The 21,076-nt window shown below is 38.0% G+C and overlaps 1 protein-coding gene across 1 annotated transcript in view; it reads left to right on the top strand.

Moving 5' to 3' along the window:
• The window catches only part of PTPRR (protein tyrosine phosphatase receptor type R), a 140,568-nt gene that overhangs the window by 9,917 nt on the left and 109,575 nt on the right, over window positions 1-21,076 (top strand). The window contains exon 2 of the mRNA XM_039703872.1: window positions 4,324-4,628. Coding sequence (XP_039559806.1) covers window positions 4,485-4,628 — 144 coding nt within the window. The 5' untranslated portion in view covers window positions 4,324-4,484. The remainder of the gene's footprint in view (window positions 1-4,323; window positions 4,629-21,076) is intronic.

The raw sequence follows: 21,076 nt of genomic DNA, 5'->3' as shown, positions 1-21,076 counted from the left end.
GTACAGGAGCAGCTAAATTAAAGAAGGGACTTACAGTGGATAAACATGGAAGCAAGATCAAGACAGGCTTTCTTGTTAAAAAAAATCTAAGGAAAAAGCAATGGCATTGAGGAGCTGCAAGGAAGGAAAAGTTAACCTATAGGTGAAGAGCAGAGGAAGAAATAGCAATATTCATCAGGAGCTGAAATCTAATAAAGAGTGGTGACCAGTCACTACACTGTCCAGACAGAAGTGGAGGGTGGAATGGACAGTTCAGATCAGTAGAGAAACACAGTGCAGCTTCTGTTACCAAAGGAATCTGGAATGGTTATTAATTGAGGTGATTTGCATGAGGAAAGGACTGGTGGTTTTCTAGGAGCACAACAAACCTGCTGCTCAGAGAAGTTCTGATGTGGGTTTGAAATTAACCACTGATTATTGTTCACTCTGGAACAAATAAAATTTCCCTTGACATGAAGAGAGCTACATTTGGCTGAGAGGTAGATGAAGACTCAGCATTTTTTTGGATAGAAGAGGTAGCATGGAATCACAGTGTAACATCTAGTCTTTTCTCAATGCTGAGGCAGAATAAACCATAATTCTTTGTAAATACACTTGAGAGAAGACAATTTTAGGAGAGGGAATAAAATTATTATAGTTAATGGATAATAGCAGCACTATATTTCAAGTGAGTGAATATTTCAAGTGAGTCATAAATAACTCTACATCCTGAAGTAGAGTTCAAACAGGGTAGTGTGAAAAGAATATCAGAACATAATTGTGGATAAATTTTGCTAAGCTTATTGAAGAGAAGCCTCTAGGAATTACATTTTTTGAACCTTTTCCTAAACCATATTTACTGAATTTTTGTGTATGTTGGAATATCTGAAGCTTAAAAGGCACCAAAATCGGTTCTTCATAGCTTCTGACAGTTTCCCTGGTGGCTGCAGAGAAATATATTCTTTTTTTTGTAGAAGTACAAAGTTTGATATAGGAATCCCAGTGTTCTCTCCCTTGAGGGCTGGAGAGGTGAAATATTTGAAGGTGTTATGTAGCAGAACTACTGGTATTTCTAACTACTAAATTCTCCAAGTGTCTGGTTGGTGCCTAATTGTTTGTATTTGGAGCTGAAGTTTGGAGGGTCGAGATATATTACCACTTCATCAAATGGAGAGGAAATTTAGGTGTTTAGGTTCCCCTGTAGTATCAAGGGTGGCCCATTTCTGCGGGTCACCTGAGGCATCCATGGCAGTCTGGGAGCCAAAGTCTGGTAGTAGTTAGGGCTTTATACACAGTCATCTAAGTTTAGTGAGGTTTTTCACATGGGGCACTGTGGATGCTTGTAACCTACTTAAGATACTGGGGCTATGTGGACTTCTCATATAAAAAAATTCAGTGTAGTAATTTTCTTGGAACATATGTGAGCATCTGAATGCTTAGCTGATGAAAAAAAAAGTGTGACTATAAAGTATAATGTTATGTAATTAGACTTTTAATTTCTTTTTACTACAGGTTAAACAATATATTTTGTTGTCCATCTTGAAAATCTACTACAATGGACCTTGTTTGGCTGCAGACACTGGTGCTACTGCTGTGATATTTAGCATTCCAATGGAAGCAAGTCTGGGATTTAGAAGCAAATGGTGCTTCTGCTGTTAAAAAGTGTTGAGATTCAAGGACAAATGAGCTTTTTCAGTAGTTCCTTTAACTATTTTTTCAATCAAAAATATTCAGGGAAGAATTTAAGCTGGTAGTTAATTGTAATTTTTTTATGCTTCATTCAGTGAAAATAATGAAATAAGAGGGAAAGTTGTAATATTGAAGTGGGTAGAAAATGCAATACAAAGAATTCAAGGAGAATCACAGTTGGTTTGATACCCTCACAAACAAAGGAGCAGGAATGAAGGAAGCAAAGAAGACTCACCAAATGTGTTGGTGGTTGCATTCCTTTGTCCTATCTATGGATCAGTTTTGAAATACTGGTTTTCTGTGAAGGAGACATGAAAATAAATACCGCAAAGAGATGACTGGGAGAAGTAGGTGACGATGCGAAGTGCTGATGCTTACTTTTTTTATTTTGTCACTGACACAACTCTCTAAATTACTAGTTAAGATCAGCCCTCAGGATTTTATCAATGAAGCCAACACCCACAAATCTTAATGAGAACCTAGCAAGTTTAACAAGTTTTGAAGTTCAGCTGTCTTTAAGAGTACAGTCTGCATTTTCTCTTTTTTTTCCTCTTGCTTTCAAATGTCTTCCCAATCAAACCCCGACAAGAGCTGGAAACATGTGACCTCAGTGGTTATCTAGGAGACTGTGTTTGTTTCAGCCATTTGAAAGAGTAGTCTTAGATTTAGCATTTTAACTTTATAATGGGGGATCTGTGTTCTGTCTTCTTACTATTGATTTTCTGTTCATGTGTGTTATAAATTGCTTCACTGCCTACTGACAGGAACCCACTTATTCCAGAGTATGCATTTCTCAATGATGCAAAGCAATACTATAGCACAGATAAGGTATTGTCCTTGATTTCCCTGCCTGAAATTTCATGAGGAAATTAGGTCAACAGAATGTAATTACCTACACTGAAACCTCCTAAGGGCACTGGGTAGAGCTGTGCAAATGACTGATTATTTTGTTTTGCTTACAGGAGCAAAAAAAATCAGAGGAAAAATTCAGTTTGAATAGAACAAATTGATTTCTTGTTCACCCTGAACTGAAATGTTGTTGGTGCTAAGCTGGTCTTCATAGCTCATTATGAGAATTAAAATAAGATTGATTTTGTATTTTTTTAAACTAAAATCAGCTCTCAAATTTAACATCGCCATTAACTCCAGCAGCATCTGAAGAGGGAATTCCAGGCTGATCAGAGTGAGCTCTCTGGGTTCACTTCTCTCAGAACACAAAGTCTATTTTCTACCACACTGGGTTTCTTAGAGTTTTTTTCTGGAGGTGACTAATGCAGCTTCAGTTACTTTTTATCTGTGAGGCAGCTGATCCTTGCCTATTTTTCTGGTCAGATAGATTGCCTTCCAGACTGGGAGCTGAACTGCAGCTATTCTGTTCAGCATAAAGGCACCGAAGATTCACTATTTTTCATCCATGAAAAAAAAAGGAAAACAGAAAGCCAAATAAAAATTTAGTCTTAGTTCCTCTTATAAAGGCATCATCAGGAAGTATTTTGTCTTTCAAAAGTTACTAACACATAATTAGTTAAACCCATGTAATTACAGAATCACAGAATGGGTATGTTTGGAAGGGACCAGTGGGTCCCTTCCCATACGGTCCAACCTCCCTGCTTAAGCAGGGTCATCTGAGAGCACTTTGCACAGGACTTCATCCAGACCATTCTTGAGTGTCTCCAGTGAGGGAGACTGCACAACCTCCCTGGGCAATCTGTTTCATTGCTCAGCCACTCACACAGTAACAAAATTCTTCCTCATATTCAGGTGGAACTTCCTGTGCTTCAGTTTATGCCCATTGCTTCTTGTCCTATTGCTGGGCACTGCTGAAAAGAGCCTGGATTCACACTCTTTACACCCTGCCTTCAGATACTGATAGACATTGATGAGGTCCCCTCTCAGCCATCTCAACTTGAGTCTGAACAAGCCCAATTCTCTAACTCCTCATAAGCAATGCTCAAGACCCCTGTCTCCAGTTCCCTAATCTAAGAGAGTTCTTTGTGCCCAGCACCAAGGTATGCAAGGTATGGCCACACACCAGCATCTCCTCTGCAGAGAGCCAGATGCTCCATTAGCTGGCCAGGCAATCCTTGAGTGAAATTTGGGTCATAACAAGAATTGGCATAAGGGGCTAAAAGGTCTCCTGATACAAGCAGCTGAAGAAAGAATGCAGAATTGGGATTATGGACTCATCTGAATTTTCTCACATGTTTAAATCTGCTTTTTTATTTAGGTTCTTTACCTTTTCTCCTCAAGTGCCCATTTATGACAGATGATCACTGCTATTCTCATTTTTGATATTACATGGTGATAAAATGCATCAGTAAGCTGTCTGCATAAGATTTGCAGTTGAAGCTGATGTCAGTATGGAAGTTGAACTTGGCTCAGCATATGTTCTGCTTTAAACGTAGCCATGGCTGAAAATATAAATAACATTTTTAAAGCCCTGTGAAAATTAGTTTAAGAATGTGGTACACTTAATAGACTCTGTAGTTTTGTTAATCTATTGCTATAGAAAATACATTGTAAGATTTTAAGTGAATTCTTGTATTCCAAAAATATTTTTCCAAATTTCTCAGAACACAAAGATCTCATTGAATTTCCAGTGCTGTCTACAGAATAGCCAAGAGACATTCTAAACTTACTCTTCTCTTTCTACAGGATGCTTTTCTGGAGACAGTGATCACTTTTTGGCAATTCATCAGCGAAAGAGTGGAAAACCTGTGTTTATTTATCATCATGTGGAGAGTGTGGAGAAAAGTTTGGATACAGACAGCTATAAGGATTCCAAACAAAATTTCCGTTCTTCTTCCCACACCAAAATGAGCAAGTTGCACCCTGCATTAATTGTTAAATCGGCCTTCCCCAGGTCTGTTTATGACCCATCCCTCAATCTCTTAGCAATGACTGGTCAAGATTTGGAAGTGGAGAATCTTCCCATTCCTACAACAAATGTGATTATTGTGGTAAGTGACTTTTTCTGGGTTTTGGAGGTTTTTTTTTGGTTTTTTTGGTTTTTTTTGTGAACAAATATGCCTGTATAAGTGACTTTTTCTGGGTTTTGGAGGTTTTTTTTGGTTATTTTTTTTGTGAACAAATATGCCTGTAGAGAAATAAAGATGGATTGCAATTTTGGGTAGCCTGACTGATCATCTAAATCTAAACAATGGCCGCTTGAATTTCTTCACTATGGTGGAATTTGCATTCATATAATCACACTCTGATTAACAATCTGGTGAACCAGTGCAGAATATAGCCTTTCTGTTGGTAAAGACCTCACCTTTGCCTCAAATGCTGTTGATCCTCTTGTCTTGCACCATTTTTACTGCACAGGTCACAAGAAAATGTACTTCAGGGAACTATCCTGCAGAGGCAGTGAGATTTTAAAAGCATGACATAAAGATTTCATTCACTTCTGTTCCTCTGGTAAATCCACTATTATGCTTACTTAGCTGTTTGAAAAAAACCCTGTTTCTTGCAAAGAATAAGAACATTGTTTTTGTTGGTGTATGCACTTCTTCTGGGACATATGGACTGGGGACCCTCCACTGTTGGTTAACTCTGTGTGTGACCTTTCCCATTTTGAAGATGGTGATGGCAGTGCTCCCTCCTGCAGTGAAGGGCATGTCGGTTTAACCATATGCTGGTGCTGCCCTACTGCATCCTTGCCCTTCAGGCCAGTGGAGCAGCCTGCTGTCAGGAGAGCTGTCCTTGGTGGGATGCTTGGTACAGTCTGTATGTGTTCTGCACAGACACTGCTTTCCTCACCCCCCATGCGTGGGCAGCTCTTCTTGATTCCTGGAGGGAAGGAGAGCTGCTTATAATGGCTTGTGCATTCATTAGCGTGAACTAAAAAAGATTAAAGTGAAATCTGTAAATTGCTCGTTTCAGAGGAAGATGAGAGATTAAAAGAGAATGGGCTTTACAAACAAGGAAAAAGAGCATAGAACAGAAGAGCATGTTAATGCTTCAGAATCCCATACAACTTCCCTATACTGTACTCTAGAGATCTGCCCTCATGAATGCACCAAATGCAATAGAGTAGTGACAATGAAAAAAATAATCAGGGTAAAAAAAGATGGCAGTAGTTTTATTTGTCCATTATTAGTTTTAGCAGACAAAAAGTACTGTCAGGGAACTAGGCTCAAAAAGCTATGCTCTGGGCTTGTTGCATCCCATACGAACAAGACTTCCTCATCTGAGTTTAGATGGCTGGCATTGTTAGTGGACTAGCTGTGTGGAAGTGTCCATATCAGAGGAAAATGAGGGACTGGCAATTTTACTTTTCTGGGGACAGACCAACTGCAAGCAGAGTCCCAGTACTGAATGTTGATCTGAATACTGACTGGTATTGATAACTGAATACTAAAGGGTATTGATCAAGGGAAGGAGATGCCAAGCAAGTTGGATATATCTATCCTCAAAGGTAGCCTAAGCCAGCAGGGCCAACTCTGTAGTGAAGGTACCTGCTCTCTTCTTTATGGTGCAAGCAATTATTTCACTTCTGCTCAAGGTGAAATCTTTCTATTAGTACAAGGAACTCAGAATACACATGACCCTTCTTTTTTTCATTAGATGACACTGTTACCTATGAATTGTTATTTTAGTAGGGTCTTGCACAGTTTTGGAGACCCATGGTACTCAACTAGTAATGGAAGAATCCTGCAAAATATTCTAGGGGCTACCATGATTTTAGCTGGCTGGCTCTGTGCCTGCATTAAAAGCGAAATGAGGCAGATTTTCAATTGGCAGATAAATTCACATTAAAAAAGGGTCCATTAAATCTATATTAAGTTCTCATTAAGTGACTTTGGTCTGAGGCTTTGCTACTGCATTTCTAGGATGGAGCTGCTGCTCTGAAGCCTTCTGTTCTGGCTGAGAACCATATGTGCTTTAAGGGGAGGTATAACAGCATGAGCTAATCATGACATGAAAGCTGTTTGTTGCTTAGGTTTTTCAGCTGTCTCTGCATGTGCTGAAGGACAGTGGTTTTGGTTTGTTTCTAATGTCATCCTTTCAGAAAAATGCTTTGGGGAAGTGTATGTTTGAAGCCAAAGTGCTGTGAGTCAGTGCATTGGACTAATCGCACCATCAGAATTTTGAAGATGCCTTCTATAAAAAGGCAGCTGTTCCACAACAGGGTGGTTGCCATCGTCCAAGCACAGCCCTGCTCTTTCAGGTTTCTGTATTTCAACATTCTGTTTCTCCCTCTTGAATGTCACCTGAGGTAGATGGTAGTGTTAATGTAATTACCAAGGGAAGCTGGTTTGTTTTGAATGGCATGTGTATTGCTCCCTCTTTGTTCTGAATTAGCACTTACTGCCTGTTGCTGCTTTCTGGTTTTTAATATATAGGGCAAGTATCAGTGTTTGTTGTTTTGCCCTGGCTGACCCTTTTTGTTCCAGCCTTTAGCAATGTTGGTTGTTGGTTGCTCAACTTGAAAGGGCAGTTGCTACTGTTAGCGTTTCCTGTAATCTAGTTACATGACTGGTGCACATTGTGATTTAGTATGAAAGCCAGCAACTTGTTTTTTTTTTTAAATAAATTTATGCTCTGTTGGCTCTGAAGAGGAGAGGAAACTGAATTCAAGCTAATTTCAGTGACTTAAAGGCCCATTTTCTTCATGATTAAGGTGGAAAGATAGGGTGAATGGATGCCTAATGCAGAACTATTACAAGGTTGCATTTTGTGCTAAGAACTAAACCATCTGACAAGGAAAATGTTGCCAATGCACAGCAGAGTGCTATGGAGCCAAGAATTCTGCAGGTGTCAAAAAGTGATGTTTTGTGACTCTAACATGTTAAGAAGTAATTTTACTGAAACTGGGGATAGTGTAGTGCTTGTTTGCCTAAGTGAGGAAGAGGAGGTATTTATTTTCTGGGAGGGAGTTTTATATCATTAAAGGCAATCACATTACCTGATATTAAGTTCCTGTTGTTTGTGTGTGTGTTGGTGTTCAGTTCGCCTTGTTTATTGAAGGAAGTGAGGACAATTCAGAGGTCTTAGAGGCATTCTGAGTGTTCTATAAATGCCTTAGTGCTTACCCATATGTTCTGTTTAGCTGTCTCTCTAGATGATGTGAGACTAAGTCATCTGAAAATTGCTTGGATAACATACAGAGTTACAGAATTTCTTGTAATACTTGAGTTTTCTATTTGTAAGATTTTATTTTGTGTTTCAGAAACCATATACTCATTTAAGGTATTAGAGAATTAGTAGTGCAATGAACAAGTTCTCAAAATGTTTATTTGTGTTTCAAGTATTTCCAATTCTGAATGTGATAACCACAAAGGTCAAGACAGTACATGGAAAGTGGGAACAGAATGTGGATAATCACTTATGATAGAAAATATAATCTAACATACTTATTAAAGAAAAACTGGATAATCACTTATGATAGAAAATATAATCTAACATACTTATTAAAAAAACCAACAAAGCACATACAAACATATATAGAGTTAGGGCTGAACTTGAGAGAAAAGCAGAAGAACTTGTAGTAAAGGTTACAGCTCAGACTGGGTTTAAATTATCACCTCATGAATATGCTAAAGCATCATCCCTTGTAACCTGATGTAGTTTGGTCTGCCCAAAGTTTCTCTCAGGCACTCAAGTTATTGTACCAAGATTGGATCAAGCTACTCAGATGCTTTTTTGACTTGCATCCTGTGTAGTGTTTCAGAAATGTAAAGGTAATACACTTGCTCAATATATCAAAATTTTCCATTTCACACCTCACTCTTACTATCTACCTTCTTATATAAACATGAAAGCTGTTTCTCTTTCTGTTGCTTAGAAATTCCACAGTGCTGTACAGTAGCTAAAATTCAGCTCATCTCTTAAATTTTTTTTATTTACATGAGTGTTACTGAACTGAATTGATTTAATTAGTTTCTTTCGGTTAATGTCAATGGGACATATGATTCACAGACAGCCACACAGATCTTTTCTTTGCCTTTTCCACGGCATTTTGTGTAGGGCTGTATGCCTCAGAGCTATAGCTTTCCCCTACCATCACATCTATTTTGTCTCCAATATTTGAACTATTAACTTTCAAGCATGCTGAAGAGCACAAGTAAGAACTTCAGGTGCTACTACTTTGAGAGAGGATTCAGTGGAAGAATAAAGCACCACAACATACGTATCTGTAAGTAGATATTCATGTGGGAACCAGGTATTCAGGCTGTTTCTAAACACTTTCTGGATTACTAGGGAGTTAATATAGATCAGAGACCATATCCAATAGGCAGACCAGATGTGATCATCCTGATCTGGAGATTAGTACATGGACCATTTCCACATCAGTTTTCTCACAGCCAGAGAACCAGATGCATTTAATCTCCTAGTATAATACAGCCTTGATATCTGCTTCAGGGTCAGTTCCCTAATTCCAAATGGCTGTAGTGGCAAGATTCATATTGATGATAATGGATGCTTAGGCACCAACTGCACACTGACTACCTATTTATATATATTCATACACACACAGACATGTACATTTACTGACATCTTAAGTGGAGCTGATCCCAGCTTAAACAACACATTTTATGTGGAAATAATTTGGAAATCCTTTCCAAATCTAGGCACAGTTCAAGTAAGTGGGCTTCTTCTTGGTGGGTTTGGGTAGCTGGAAACCATGTGGCTGTGAAACCACAGCAGAACTGCTTTTACACTTATGTCAGATTCATCCCACAGGTACTGCTGTATTCTCTTATATAACTTCATACTACGTACTCAGAAAAGATGCATCTTTTGCTCACTTGATGACATGGCCTTAGATGTATAAGTTTATTTCTCCTTTAATTTCCCATATCCTGATGTGTCAGGTTTAATTTCCAGCAGCAGAGCCCAGAATTTGTCTGAATTATTTGGTACTAAACTTTATTTCATCTTCCCACACCTCTTTTCTGCTGGAGATATCTGTTTTTGTAATTCTTTGTACTCTTTATGAAGACATGGTTCCACGCGAAATGTCGTCTCTAAGTTCCTCATGGACCACACAAGACTTCCACTTGCTTCCTCCTGGAAAAGGCCAGCAAAACAATGGGAGCCACATTACTATATACCCTTTCTTCTGAGCATTGCAATTCTCTCCACTGACTGGTTTTGTTGGGGGGCCATAAGAACTCTATGAAAAGATTCTGATAAAAAGGTGGGGGCATCCAATGCTTACAATTATTTTCAGTCCAAAAAATGTTTTCCCTATAGCTGCCTTTTTTGTGAAGACCTTTAATTATATTTCCTTTCATGAACAAAGAGCACCATGGAATTACCACAATTTTGTGGAATTTATTTTTTACTTTTCTTTAAATTAAAAATGGATGTTTCTTCTCACTGGCAGTTTGGTAATACAAGATGCCTTCTTTTTCAAGGCTAAGTCACTGAGTCTTACTGAATGAGAGGAGTAGGATAGAGAGAACCCTCTGAGTCACAGCACTAAGTTGCATGTGATCTTTCTGCATGCCAGAAGGTAAAGACCTTCTGAGAATCCCTTGCGAGACAAGAAGATGTTCTGATAATGTTTTTTCATTTATAGCCTTTTTCGCTTTTTCCCCAGCTGTCCACTTGACTGTTTTTCCAGAATCTCTTATTATTCTTTTTACTGATGCTGAATACCGTGCCTTGACATAAGATGAAGTCTCTTCCTTTCTTCAGTTCTCTTTGTTAGTAACTCTTCCATCTCTTAAATCCTTGTGTCTGGCTCAACATCCACCCAATTAAGTGGCCCAGTAAGGCTATGCTGAACAATCAGTAAAGGTATCTTGAAATGTTACAGTCTCAGTCTGATAAATATGCATAGAAGTATGTGAGAAGCATCGATAGCTAAGCATGATCCATTAGACAGAAATTTAGGATTACTTTTAGGAGACCATAGGTCTTTGGATCTGGAGAAGGAAAGAGGATTGGGGATGTTCTTAAGACAGAAGAGGCACAGTTTCTGAAGCGATTTGATGCTTTGCATTGTGTGTTGCATGGTATGTTATACTACGGTCAATTTGAAAGTTATTCAAAATGGTAGATTTATCATCCCATTATGCCCTGTACAGTAATGCCCTAATTTTTGCTGGGATAGATGTAGATGTATGGATATGTAGTTCCATGTATTTCTAGGTGTAATTATGCTATATTGCAATAACAGAAGTGACTAAGAGCTGCTCCTTTTGCTTGACCCTGGGGTCTCAACCTCGAGTCTGTCAAATTCTCTCTCAAAAAACCACACACCTGTGTGTGTGGAAAGATCATACACAGTTTGGTGCTGCAACTCAGAGGGCTCTCTGCATCCTACTCCTCCTGGCTGGTAAGAGTGCCCTAAGCTCACTCCCTCTGTAGATCTTGTGAAGAGATGGTCAAAATACTTTTGAAAGTATATTAATCTAATGGATTGAAAATAAGGCAAAAAATATGAGTGAGGAGAACAAGTAGTCCATAAATGGCAGGTCAATCAAACAGTGCTGGGGCAAACAGCCAAGCTAACTATCTATGAAATATAACAAAAAGTCAAATGTCATGTTTTGTCACTGAACATCTGTTACTGTCAGCCTAAGAAAGGGGTTGGCACTAGCCCAGGCCAAGGAGGCATAAATAGAAAATCATGTCTCTGCAGTGACTTCTCAAAGGAGATTTCTGAGGTGTAAGGTCGTAGAATCTAGTGGTTTATCAACTGTATCCATCTCCATTTCCAGGTCATGTATTTGTGCAATGCTTGGAATAGTAGAGGACGAGTGCCATACTGTTAGTGAAATTTTAAGATCTTATTATAATTACAGTGCTGAATTGTTAATAAGCTCTAAATGTTAGTCACACATTTCAAGAGTGGGCAGTATCAGTCAATACACTTAGTGTGATAGCTCTGATCACTGTTGTGTCTTTTTACATTTTACATTGTGACCCCAAATATCAGGTCTTCACAGTATTTGGCTTCTAGACTCAAGTCCACCTTCTAGTAAGAGATTGATGCTGGCCATTACTCCTTAAGTTATTATACTTGACATAACATATCTGCAGCAAGCCCTGCAAATAGACCTAGTAGCCTGCAGCTCTGTCATTCTGGATTTTGTTTGCACAAAGAAATCTAGAGAGCCTGCATTAGCTGGCCTCATTTGCTTTCTGCTTCCCTCTGTGCACTTCAGCAGGGGTAATTGCATACTGAACCATTAGCATGGTATTGTGTTTGCTGTCAGTCTTTGTGGGAAGCAGGAATGATTGCATTAGTTTGGTTGTAACATGCACTAAAACCTCCTTAAGGCACTTTTTTTTATCTGATTTGCAAAATGTTAAAAGAATGTTAGTAGGATATTCAGCAACTTAATGCTTTGATTAGCTTACTGATGGCAATTTTGGGGGTGCTTTTGTAACATTCTGTGGGATGTTACACTTGCGCAAAAGCTGGTCATATTTTTCACAAATTGCCCATGTCCTCTTCAGTCACAGCATTCTTTTTCCTGCATTTTTAGTGAAGGGAAGATGTTTCTTGAAGTAATTTAATTTTTTTCGTAAGCTGCACTGTTTAAATGAAAACAGTATTTCAGGAGCAGGCATGTTATATGCTTTGAAGCTAAAGCCTAAAGTTTCATTGACAGTTAGCCTTGGGCAGTTTTTCTAAAGAAAGTGTCAGCTGTTCCATATTTCTTTCAACTGTGTATTCATATTGGCCAATCCCAGCTATAAATTAAATACCTGTGTGTAGCAGAACAGAACCTGCTTATGTTATCCCATTCTTCAAATATATGACTTTTTCCCTCTGGGAAAAATCTTTCTTAATTGATAATTTTATATTTTTTAAGCATTTCTATGAAATTAAATTCAGATACAGTTGCAGCCAAAGCAAAGATCTTCAGTGTTTTCAGTGTTACTTAAGCTGTATATCCAGATCTAGGAGACCTGGCTCAAAGCCTTGCTCTAAAGGAGATAGGGGAGAAAACTGAATTTGAGCTTTTTCTCATTTCACATGATCTAGTTGCTGAGCTAAAGGGTAGGGAGCACCACTTTTCTCATACTCTCAGATGAAATTATTTGTTTGACCCAAATCACATTGTTTCAAGTAACTGAAAATTCAGAGAAGTGTTGTTCTTGGGCTGATCCAGTACAATTGTCTTGTAGGTGTTTTGATTTGGTTTCCAAAATAGGGAACCCCCCCTCCCCCAAACAAACAACAAAGCTCCCCAAGACCCACACCCCCACCTTGTTTATTACATTTATTCCTCTGATTGAAAAAGGGTTCTATACTGTTTCTGTGCCATGCTGTACTGAATTCCAGAAGAAGACACAGATATTTAGACAATAGTAGAAAGTCTTTAGCTTTTTTATGACAGTATCCAAACTGCACTTTGGTTGTTTTGGCATTTGAATTCAGAGGACTCCTCACTAATTGGAATTGCTTCATTACCTAGAACAGTACAGACAGGCTTGTACTTCAGAAGTTCAGGAGGTTGCTCTATCTCCATCAATATTCTTTTTTCCTCTTACAAGTGAGTGGAAACCTATTACTGCCTAAATTGGACTAAGGAAAAGGAAAGATTCCTCACACGAAGAGTTACAGCTGCCATCACTAGAATCACACATGCTTTATGTTCAAAGTCATAAATAAGCTAGATGGCCCTACTGGGATCATGAGACCCACCAATAGTGTACTACTACTACTTCCCTCAATAAATCTATGCATTGTGTTGATAATGTTCAGGAATAAAGAATCCAGAAGCACTTCTTAAAAATTCTTTTAGCACCCTCAGAGAACTATTTTTGTGAGAAGCCAAGTCCCCTACAGAAACATTTAAAAGGCAGATAAAGGGCACTCAGATAAAAGACAGCAAGACAGCATGTGTTTTCTTATCAGTCAATGTTTTGTTGGATCTGGCAGTTCAGCCTCTGGAATAATCCTTCTGCTTCTTCACTTCTGACTTTGTTTTTAGGAAAAGTGACAGCTTCTATAAAGTTCCTTAATAGATGATTCATAATGTGTTCCTGTGTGTAACCCATTAAATATTAAGCCTTCTAAAAACTGCTTTTGAAAAATAATAAAAACCCCCACATTATTTTTCTATCACTGTGACGTTAATATGTGATGTTTTAAAACAGTTTTAAATTTTTGAATAAGCCAAACAATATTTGAATCAGCCAAACAATATTTTGGAGTAGAAGGTGATCATCTGAATTTACTTTTTAAAATTCTTCCTAGGTCTAGCATTTCTTCACTTTGGCATCTCTTTTGTAAAGAATAAATATTGGATTCTGAAGTTAAATGCACAGGTTCAGATGATACTGAGGTTTAAATGTAGCATAGATCTCAGGTGAATGATGTTTTTTCAGTCACCTCAATATCAAACTGGTTTGTGGAAAGGGGAATAGTCCAGGGAAGTATGGAGAGAGGTACAAATTCTTCTTCTGTCTTTTGTCTTGTTGCTGAAAGCATTAAACTGTCCTTCCTTTGAAGGTCAGCCATGACTGACGATTTGTAATGGAGCTAATTCTCACTTGTCTCTGCACCACAATAAACTGGTGGGAAATATTTTTAGTGGATGCAGTGCTTTAAATTGAGTAGAGGATAGATGCATCATGAAGAGTGTTGAGGGTATATATCAGGACTGCTATATATGAAGACTGCTAAAATAATAGTGTTTAATAATGTAGAAAGGTGATTGACTGCATATGTTATGTCAATGTTTATTTAAACATGAATTGTAACAGATTTACATTTGAACCTTTTTTAGCTGTTGGAGAATAATAGTAGACTGTCTGCTTTGTACAAATTTGGCTGAGATCACATGTTCTCCTTGGGAATAGTCATTGTTACTAAACTGTAGCATAGAAATCAGTGAAAATGTGAATGAATTTTTTTTCATTTAAAATATGCTAAACTAAATTTATACAATGTCACTGATTGAACTGAATTTCATTTTTTTGCCCATTTTTCTTTTGGTACTTTCAAAAGCACCTTGAGCGCATCCAGAGGATGGTGAGGGGCTTGGAACCCAAGCCCTGTGAGGAAGGACTGAGGGAGCTGGGGTTGTTTAGCCTGGAGAAAAGAAGACTCAGAGGTGACCTTCTCATTCTCTACAACTTCCTGAAAGGTGGCTGTGCTCAGGTGGGGTTGGTCTCTTTCACCAGGCAGCAACTGACAGAACCAGAGGACACAGGCTTAAGCTCTGCCAAGGAAAATACCAGGAAAAGGTTTATGGAAAAAGTGATAAAGTACTGGAACAGTCTGCGTAGGGAGGTGGTAGAGTCACCATCCCTGGATGTGTTTAAAAAAAGATTGGATGTGGCACTCAGTGCCATGATCTAGTTGAGGTGTTAGAGCTGGGTTGGATTTGATGATCTTGAAGTTCTCTTCTAGCCTAGTCATTCTGTGTGTGATTCTGTGTGGGAATAAAGGTTATCTTTTTGCTGGTCCTAATTGTACCAGCAATATTGTTTTATTTTTGAAAACAGACTCAGGGCAGTAAGGATCATTTCTTTTATGGTCCTGTGGTGTTCTGACAACGCTTACAGCTTTCTGCTTTGTTTAGCCAAATTGTTGCTGATATGCTTTCTTCATGCAACACATGGTATGTTGTCTAATTAAGAACACAGCTCTGGAGGCTGCTCTTTACAAATGTATATTATATTTCAATTTCATGTAGAAAAGTAATTTCATGTTATAACAGTTTATTTTCAGGTACTGTAACACATCATCTTATAGTGGTGCAGTCTTCTGAGCTGTCAGTCCTTTAAAACATAAATGTTTTGGGTGAGTGGAAGAATGACCTTAAATACTGCACTCTTAGAGTCTTTCTATTCTCTAGGCAAAGTAAAGCTGCAACAGTGTAGAAATTACATTCCTTGTTTTGGGCTGAGGATGAAAAGTAAGCAGACATTGTCCTCAAAACCTTTCTCACAGACTTTCTCTGAAATGGGGTTACAGGATGCCATGGCTCTGCCTAATTAGCTACAATAAAAGTGTGTACATGCAATAGAAATTACTTTGAAAATTAAAAATATTCCCCTTCCCCCCCTCCTTTTTCTTTAAACTGTAGCTACATTAATTAAAGACCTCTCTCCTTTCTCCCTTGGCTACTCTGACATATGCTTAATTTTAAGGGTGACTAGACTGACCCTGGTAGAATCCCTGTTAAAGAAGGGCTGTGGTGGGAGAAGGGATGGTGGTTAATAGCTGTAGGCATGCTGGCATGTAGGCACCCTTCTGGCATGCTGTATATATTTGTGGTTGGGCATAAATGACTGGAGTTGGGCAAAGAGGTAAAGATAAAACTGCATCTGTAAAAGACCACACAAATAATGAAATAGCAAGAAATGTCTAGAATGCTGATTAATAATTAAAAAAATAAAAACAAAACAAAACAACAGCAACTGACTCCTCCAAAAACAGGTAAGAGGGCAATAATTGAATAGATAGATATATATTGAAATCCATAGACTAAATAAAAAATCTTGTTGTGGCTTTAATTTTTAAATATACTTTATATCCATTTTCAGGCAGATTCTTACAAACTTTAATGTAATAACTGTAATGTGAGGCTTTTGGTAATGAATGAATTAGAAAACCATATGGATGCATTAAGTAGAATAATTAATGTACCATACACAAAAGTAGGACATCCATAAATCATTTATGATGTCCTCTTCATCAGTTCTTGGCTCTTTGAGTCTTAATTGAAATCCAGGGAAGCTGGATATTAGAAAAACTAGATTTGCTAGGCAGATAACAGACAACTTTCATTAAAGCATTAATTAATTTTAGAAGGCTGAGGGCCTGATCCATTAAAAATACTTGCAGAACAGTGCTACTTTAGTAATGTTTGGGGTTTTTTTCTATTTTAATTACTCTCTTCCTCTGGCCAATGCAAGTTGTGTTCTACTTTAACTTGGTCAGCAAGCATGATGGAATACTACTGTGTTTGTAGAATTAACTATTGAATTTCCCAGACAATTCCAAATGATTCAAATGGCTGTACCATACAGTTACAAAAGTAAGGTAGTCTATTATTTACAGTGACTGTCAGGGAGCCTGTTTCCTCTTTCAAAGGCAGGGATTCTGAGGACCTTTTTTAGGCAGATCCTTCTATGCCCAGTCCTTCATGTCAGTAGGAACAAGGAAACACTGAAGAAAATGCCTTTTTGCATTTTTTTTCACTTTTCTTGTATTTAAACATCATAATTTAAACTCTCATTTTATAATCTTTGATAGTGATCTAATTTCATTACTAAAATGGGCAAAATAAATGTTTTGCATTACAAAATGAGAGCATTTTATAAATGCTGAAATTAATGTGAGACTTGAGCTATAAGCTTGTTCTGCCAAAGAGGTACGCCTATGGCAAAATGATCAGGGTTGTTTTAATAAAATACTTAAGGAAAAATCTGAACCAGGAAATGGATTTACACTATTGGTTCTAAAAATATACAAGATTCAGTCTGACAATAATATTATATAGTTAGAACAGTACATCTTTGTTGTGGCAAATATGCTAAGAAAAAGTAGATAGGCAGTTTATTTTCAAGTGCTGTATTTATTTCTGTTCAGGTGTTATGAATAGGATGCTTTTGTATTCAATTTTTTGTTATTCAAAGTAAGGGACTAAAGAATGTTGTAGATAATGAAAAAAAAACCTCTTGTAAAATTATGATAGAACATATTAAGATTATCACAGAATCACGGAATTAACTAGGTTGGAAAAGAGCTCTTGGATCGTTGAGTCCAATCTATGACATAACACCACCTTGTTAACCAGACCATGACACTGAGTGCCACATCAAGTCTTTCCTTAAACACCTCTAGGGACCGTGAGTCCACACCTCCCTGGACAGCACATTCCAGTGCCCAGTCACTCTTTCTGTGAAGAACTTTTTCTTAATGTCCAGCCTAACCTTGTCCTGGTGCAGTTTAAGACTCTGTCCTCTTGTCCTGTTGCTGTTGCCTGGGAGAAGAGACTGACCCCCACATGGTTGCAGCCTCCTTTCAGGTGGGTGTAGAGAGTGAGGCACATGAAGTAGATGTCCTGGGCACAGAGTTAGCTCACATCTTTCAGGGCTTGATATCTAAGGTATAGCACAAATGCACAGAACTGGCCATGTCCAACAAAAAATCCCTTGGAGTTCCAGTGCTGGGGAATGTATTGCAGAGCATGAGGAACATCAGTATCAACTTGAAGTTATGGTGTCCCTCTGACTCTGAGCCACTAATGCCTAAGGGCAATTTTGGTGTCTCCATATTCATGTGCCATTAAACTGATGACCAAGGACAGCTTGAACACTAACTGTATTTCCAAGCCAGACTTGAATGTTCCCAATTGTCAGTGCCATAGTCAATCCCTTTCTCTTGTTCTCATGTAATTGATCTTTGTTCTTGTGCAATGCCACCAGTCTATTTGGCTGGCCAGCCAAGTTTGTTCAGCGTTTCTCAATGCTTTCTCTTGGCCCACATCAAATTCACTTTTGCTTTCTACCATTATCTTTTAGTGAGTTGTAAAATAGGTTTAGCATAAAGCTGCAGGATGTTCCAGGGGCTAGTCAGAATTTGCTTGTATGCCCTGTTTGATTCATGGGCTGCTACTTATCCAGAACTCTGTTATAAGCACAACCCTATAAATTCATTTCATTAAAGGTAAGAGACTTTAAACAAAAAATCCAGTGCTTTTGGTGTGCTGCATATTTGTATTTTCTGATCAATCACTGAAGAAATTAAATGCTTCAGAAAGACATATCTGATGGTTAAAAGGACTGTTCAATCAGTGTGGCCTCATTAATGTCTTATGTGTTGCCAGTCCCAGTGATCCTAGCCTTTGTCAAGCAAAGTTTGGCAAATGCTGCTAGCTTTTCTTTCTCGTAATGTTGTTATAACCCTCGCCATCCAACGGTCTTCTGCACTAGCCTTTGTCAAGCAAAGTTTGGCAAATGCTGCTAGCTTTTCTTTCTCATAATGTTATTACCCTTGCCATCCAATGGTCTTCTGCTATTGATCTTTGCTCTTTTGGCCATGTTACTACTATTGTAGTTTCTTCAGTTGTAATAGAAAGGAATTTGCTATAATCTTTGGCTCCAATACATAGCAATTTATTTTCTTGGCTTGTCTACTTTAACATAGACATTACATCTTTGCTTTCCTAAATCTTATTCTGCCTGGATGCGGCTGTCTCTTTCTTTTTCTTGCCCTTTTCTTTAATTGTGGATTTCTTTCAAAATTACTTTGATGGTGATGCAATGCAAAAATACCTTCACTTTCATATCACATCAACTATAAAACAGCTTTCTTACAGCTCATTAGTAATAGAGTGGATCACACATTCCTTGTAGCAATTGAACTGTATGAGATGCTGATCAAGAACCACTGAAATGAATGAAGTCTTCTGAGTCAAAAAACTCAAGGTAGACGTTGAAAATTAATTCCCTTTATAGAGAATTTTGAGGTAAAAAAACCCCTCACTGGGCTAAAATGAAGCTATCTAAACCCTTTAACAGGGAGGCAAGGAGGAAATGAAAGTCATGTATCACAAAAATCCCAAAGCTGAAGGCTACAATGGGTGCTGAAGTTCCAGCACCTCTTTTGTCACATCCTGGTAGGAGCTGAAAGTCACAGCGGAAATTGGTTAAATCATCCAAGTGTCTTTTATTTTCATTGTAGGATGGAGGTGAGAGGCTGATGGAGGGGGTATTTTCAGTGCATTTGAGATTGGTCTTGCTTTCAATATATGGGAGTTGCAAGGCCAAGTCACTTTTAGACACTGAAATGTTTTGCTCTTCTTTCTAGATTAGATTTTATTTAATTAGTTCAGCTGAGTGGAATCTGAGTGTTGTTGGAAAAAGGTTTGTCTGGAAGTCTAGTCATTCAATTTGTCATGTGGCATATGAGGACAAAGCAATAACTCTTCATCTTGAAGCATATACAGATCAGGGACCTCAGCTGGGGTCTCCCACATGCAATATAAAACTCTACCACATATCTGTTGCTTATTCTGAAATAAATCAATCTTCTTAAGGTCTTCAGTATGTTGTCCCTTAGTGAGATTATCAGCAATATATTATTTCTCAGCAGTATAAAACTAAAAACCTGACAAGAAAGTCTGGGGACAGGAACAGGAGAAAGAATCTATTCTTTGCTGTTCTTTTACTAACAGTCTGTACAAAATCAGGAGGCAGTGTATCAGCACGAGTCTCAACACAGATTATCCTGATAAGTTTTTACTAAGTTGCTCATGCAAGATATCGATAGTAAGGAGTTTCTGCACCCTTGCTAGAGAAAAAAAACAATATTAAGGAGACACTATAAAGTAAAAATTCAGACATGATTTTGTACAGGGCAACAAGACCTCATGCAGTCCATGTGCTTTCTCTGGTGAAGTGGAAAGGCAGAAGTTGTTTTTAAGAGGCAATACCAGACAAATTACATAAACAGAAAGGAATTAATACAACTTTACTGTTTTGAATTTTGTACACTGTGTTATTCTCTGTCTTTTAAAAATTGAATGTATATTCAGGAGTCATTTAGTTAAAATCATTGTCAACTAGACAATAATTTCAGCCAAACTTGCATTACATTACTTCTGCATTGTTCATTCTTTCCTGAATGATATTTTCTACTGTGACTTACAGCTTAATACTGCTGATGTGAATTGATGTGAAACTTATGAGAATAAGAGTCCTAAGTGCATGAAACTGCTCTGTGTTGCCCAACATAAAACTTGTCATTTTCTTCAGTTAATCAGGCATGTAATGTATTCAAAAGCAATGGTTCAGAACATTGCTGCATTTTTCATACATCCTTTTTTTATTTCATTCTTTTCTGTTTTAGCCAACCATTTGGTGCTTCCCATGCAATATTCTCTACCCCTTTTTACCCTTCTCTTTCATTCCTGTAATAAGTTTGCTGGAGTTCTTTTTCCCAGACTATCTAGTCTGTAGTGCCTACTTAAAACATATGTCTCACTATCCATTCAACTAGTCCCCAGAGATTCTGTTCCTTCATCTACTCTCTCTCACTGCTGTGTGCAAGTCATATCCTTTGCTCAGCCAATATTGTCTTTTTTTTTTTAACATGTGTTTGGGTTTCAGGCTATGATAGGGCAAATATCTTATCCAAAATCTTTCATAATAGATTCAAACTTGGAAAAATGCTTTAAGTAGCACATTTCCTTGGTTGTGCCCCCATGAAGCCTTTGGAAGTCTTGCTCTTCTTTCCTCCTTGGAATGCCTTATTGGTCTTCTGCATACTTCTGCCTGTGAACTCATCCTTTTTTCTCACACATTCTCATTCTTCTCATGCTCTACTTTTTTACCTTCCATAAGTGTGGCCCCTTTCCTCAGGCTGTTACCAGGGTCTTGGTTTGCCTTTGCTTCTTAATGACCCTCTACTTCTGTCTTTCTTTTCACCTTTGTCTTTTGGTCCTTCCTTTAGTCTTGTAGTCTCAAACCACTTTACTGT

Source organism: Passer montanus, unplaced genomic scaffold (genome assembly GCF_014805655.1).
Source record: "Passer montanus isolate IOZ18808 unplaced genomic scaffold, ASM1480565v1 scaffold17, whole genome shotgun sequence".
Lineage (NCBI taxonomy): Eukaryota > Metazoa > Chordata > Aves > Passeriformes > Passeridae > Passer > Passer montanus.
This window is presented reverse-complemented; position numbering and strand designations above follow the sequence as displayed.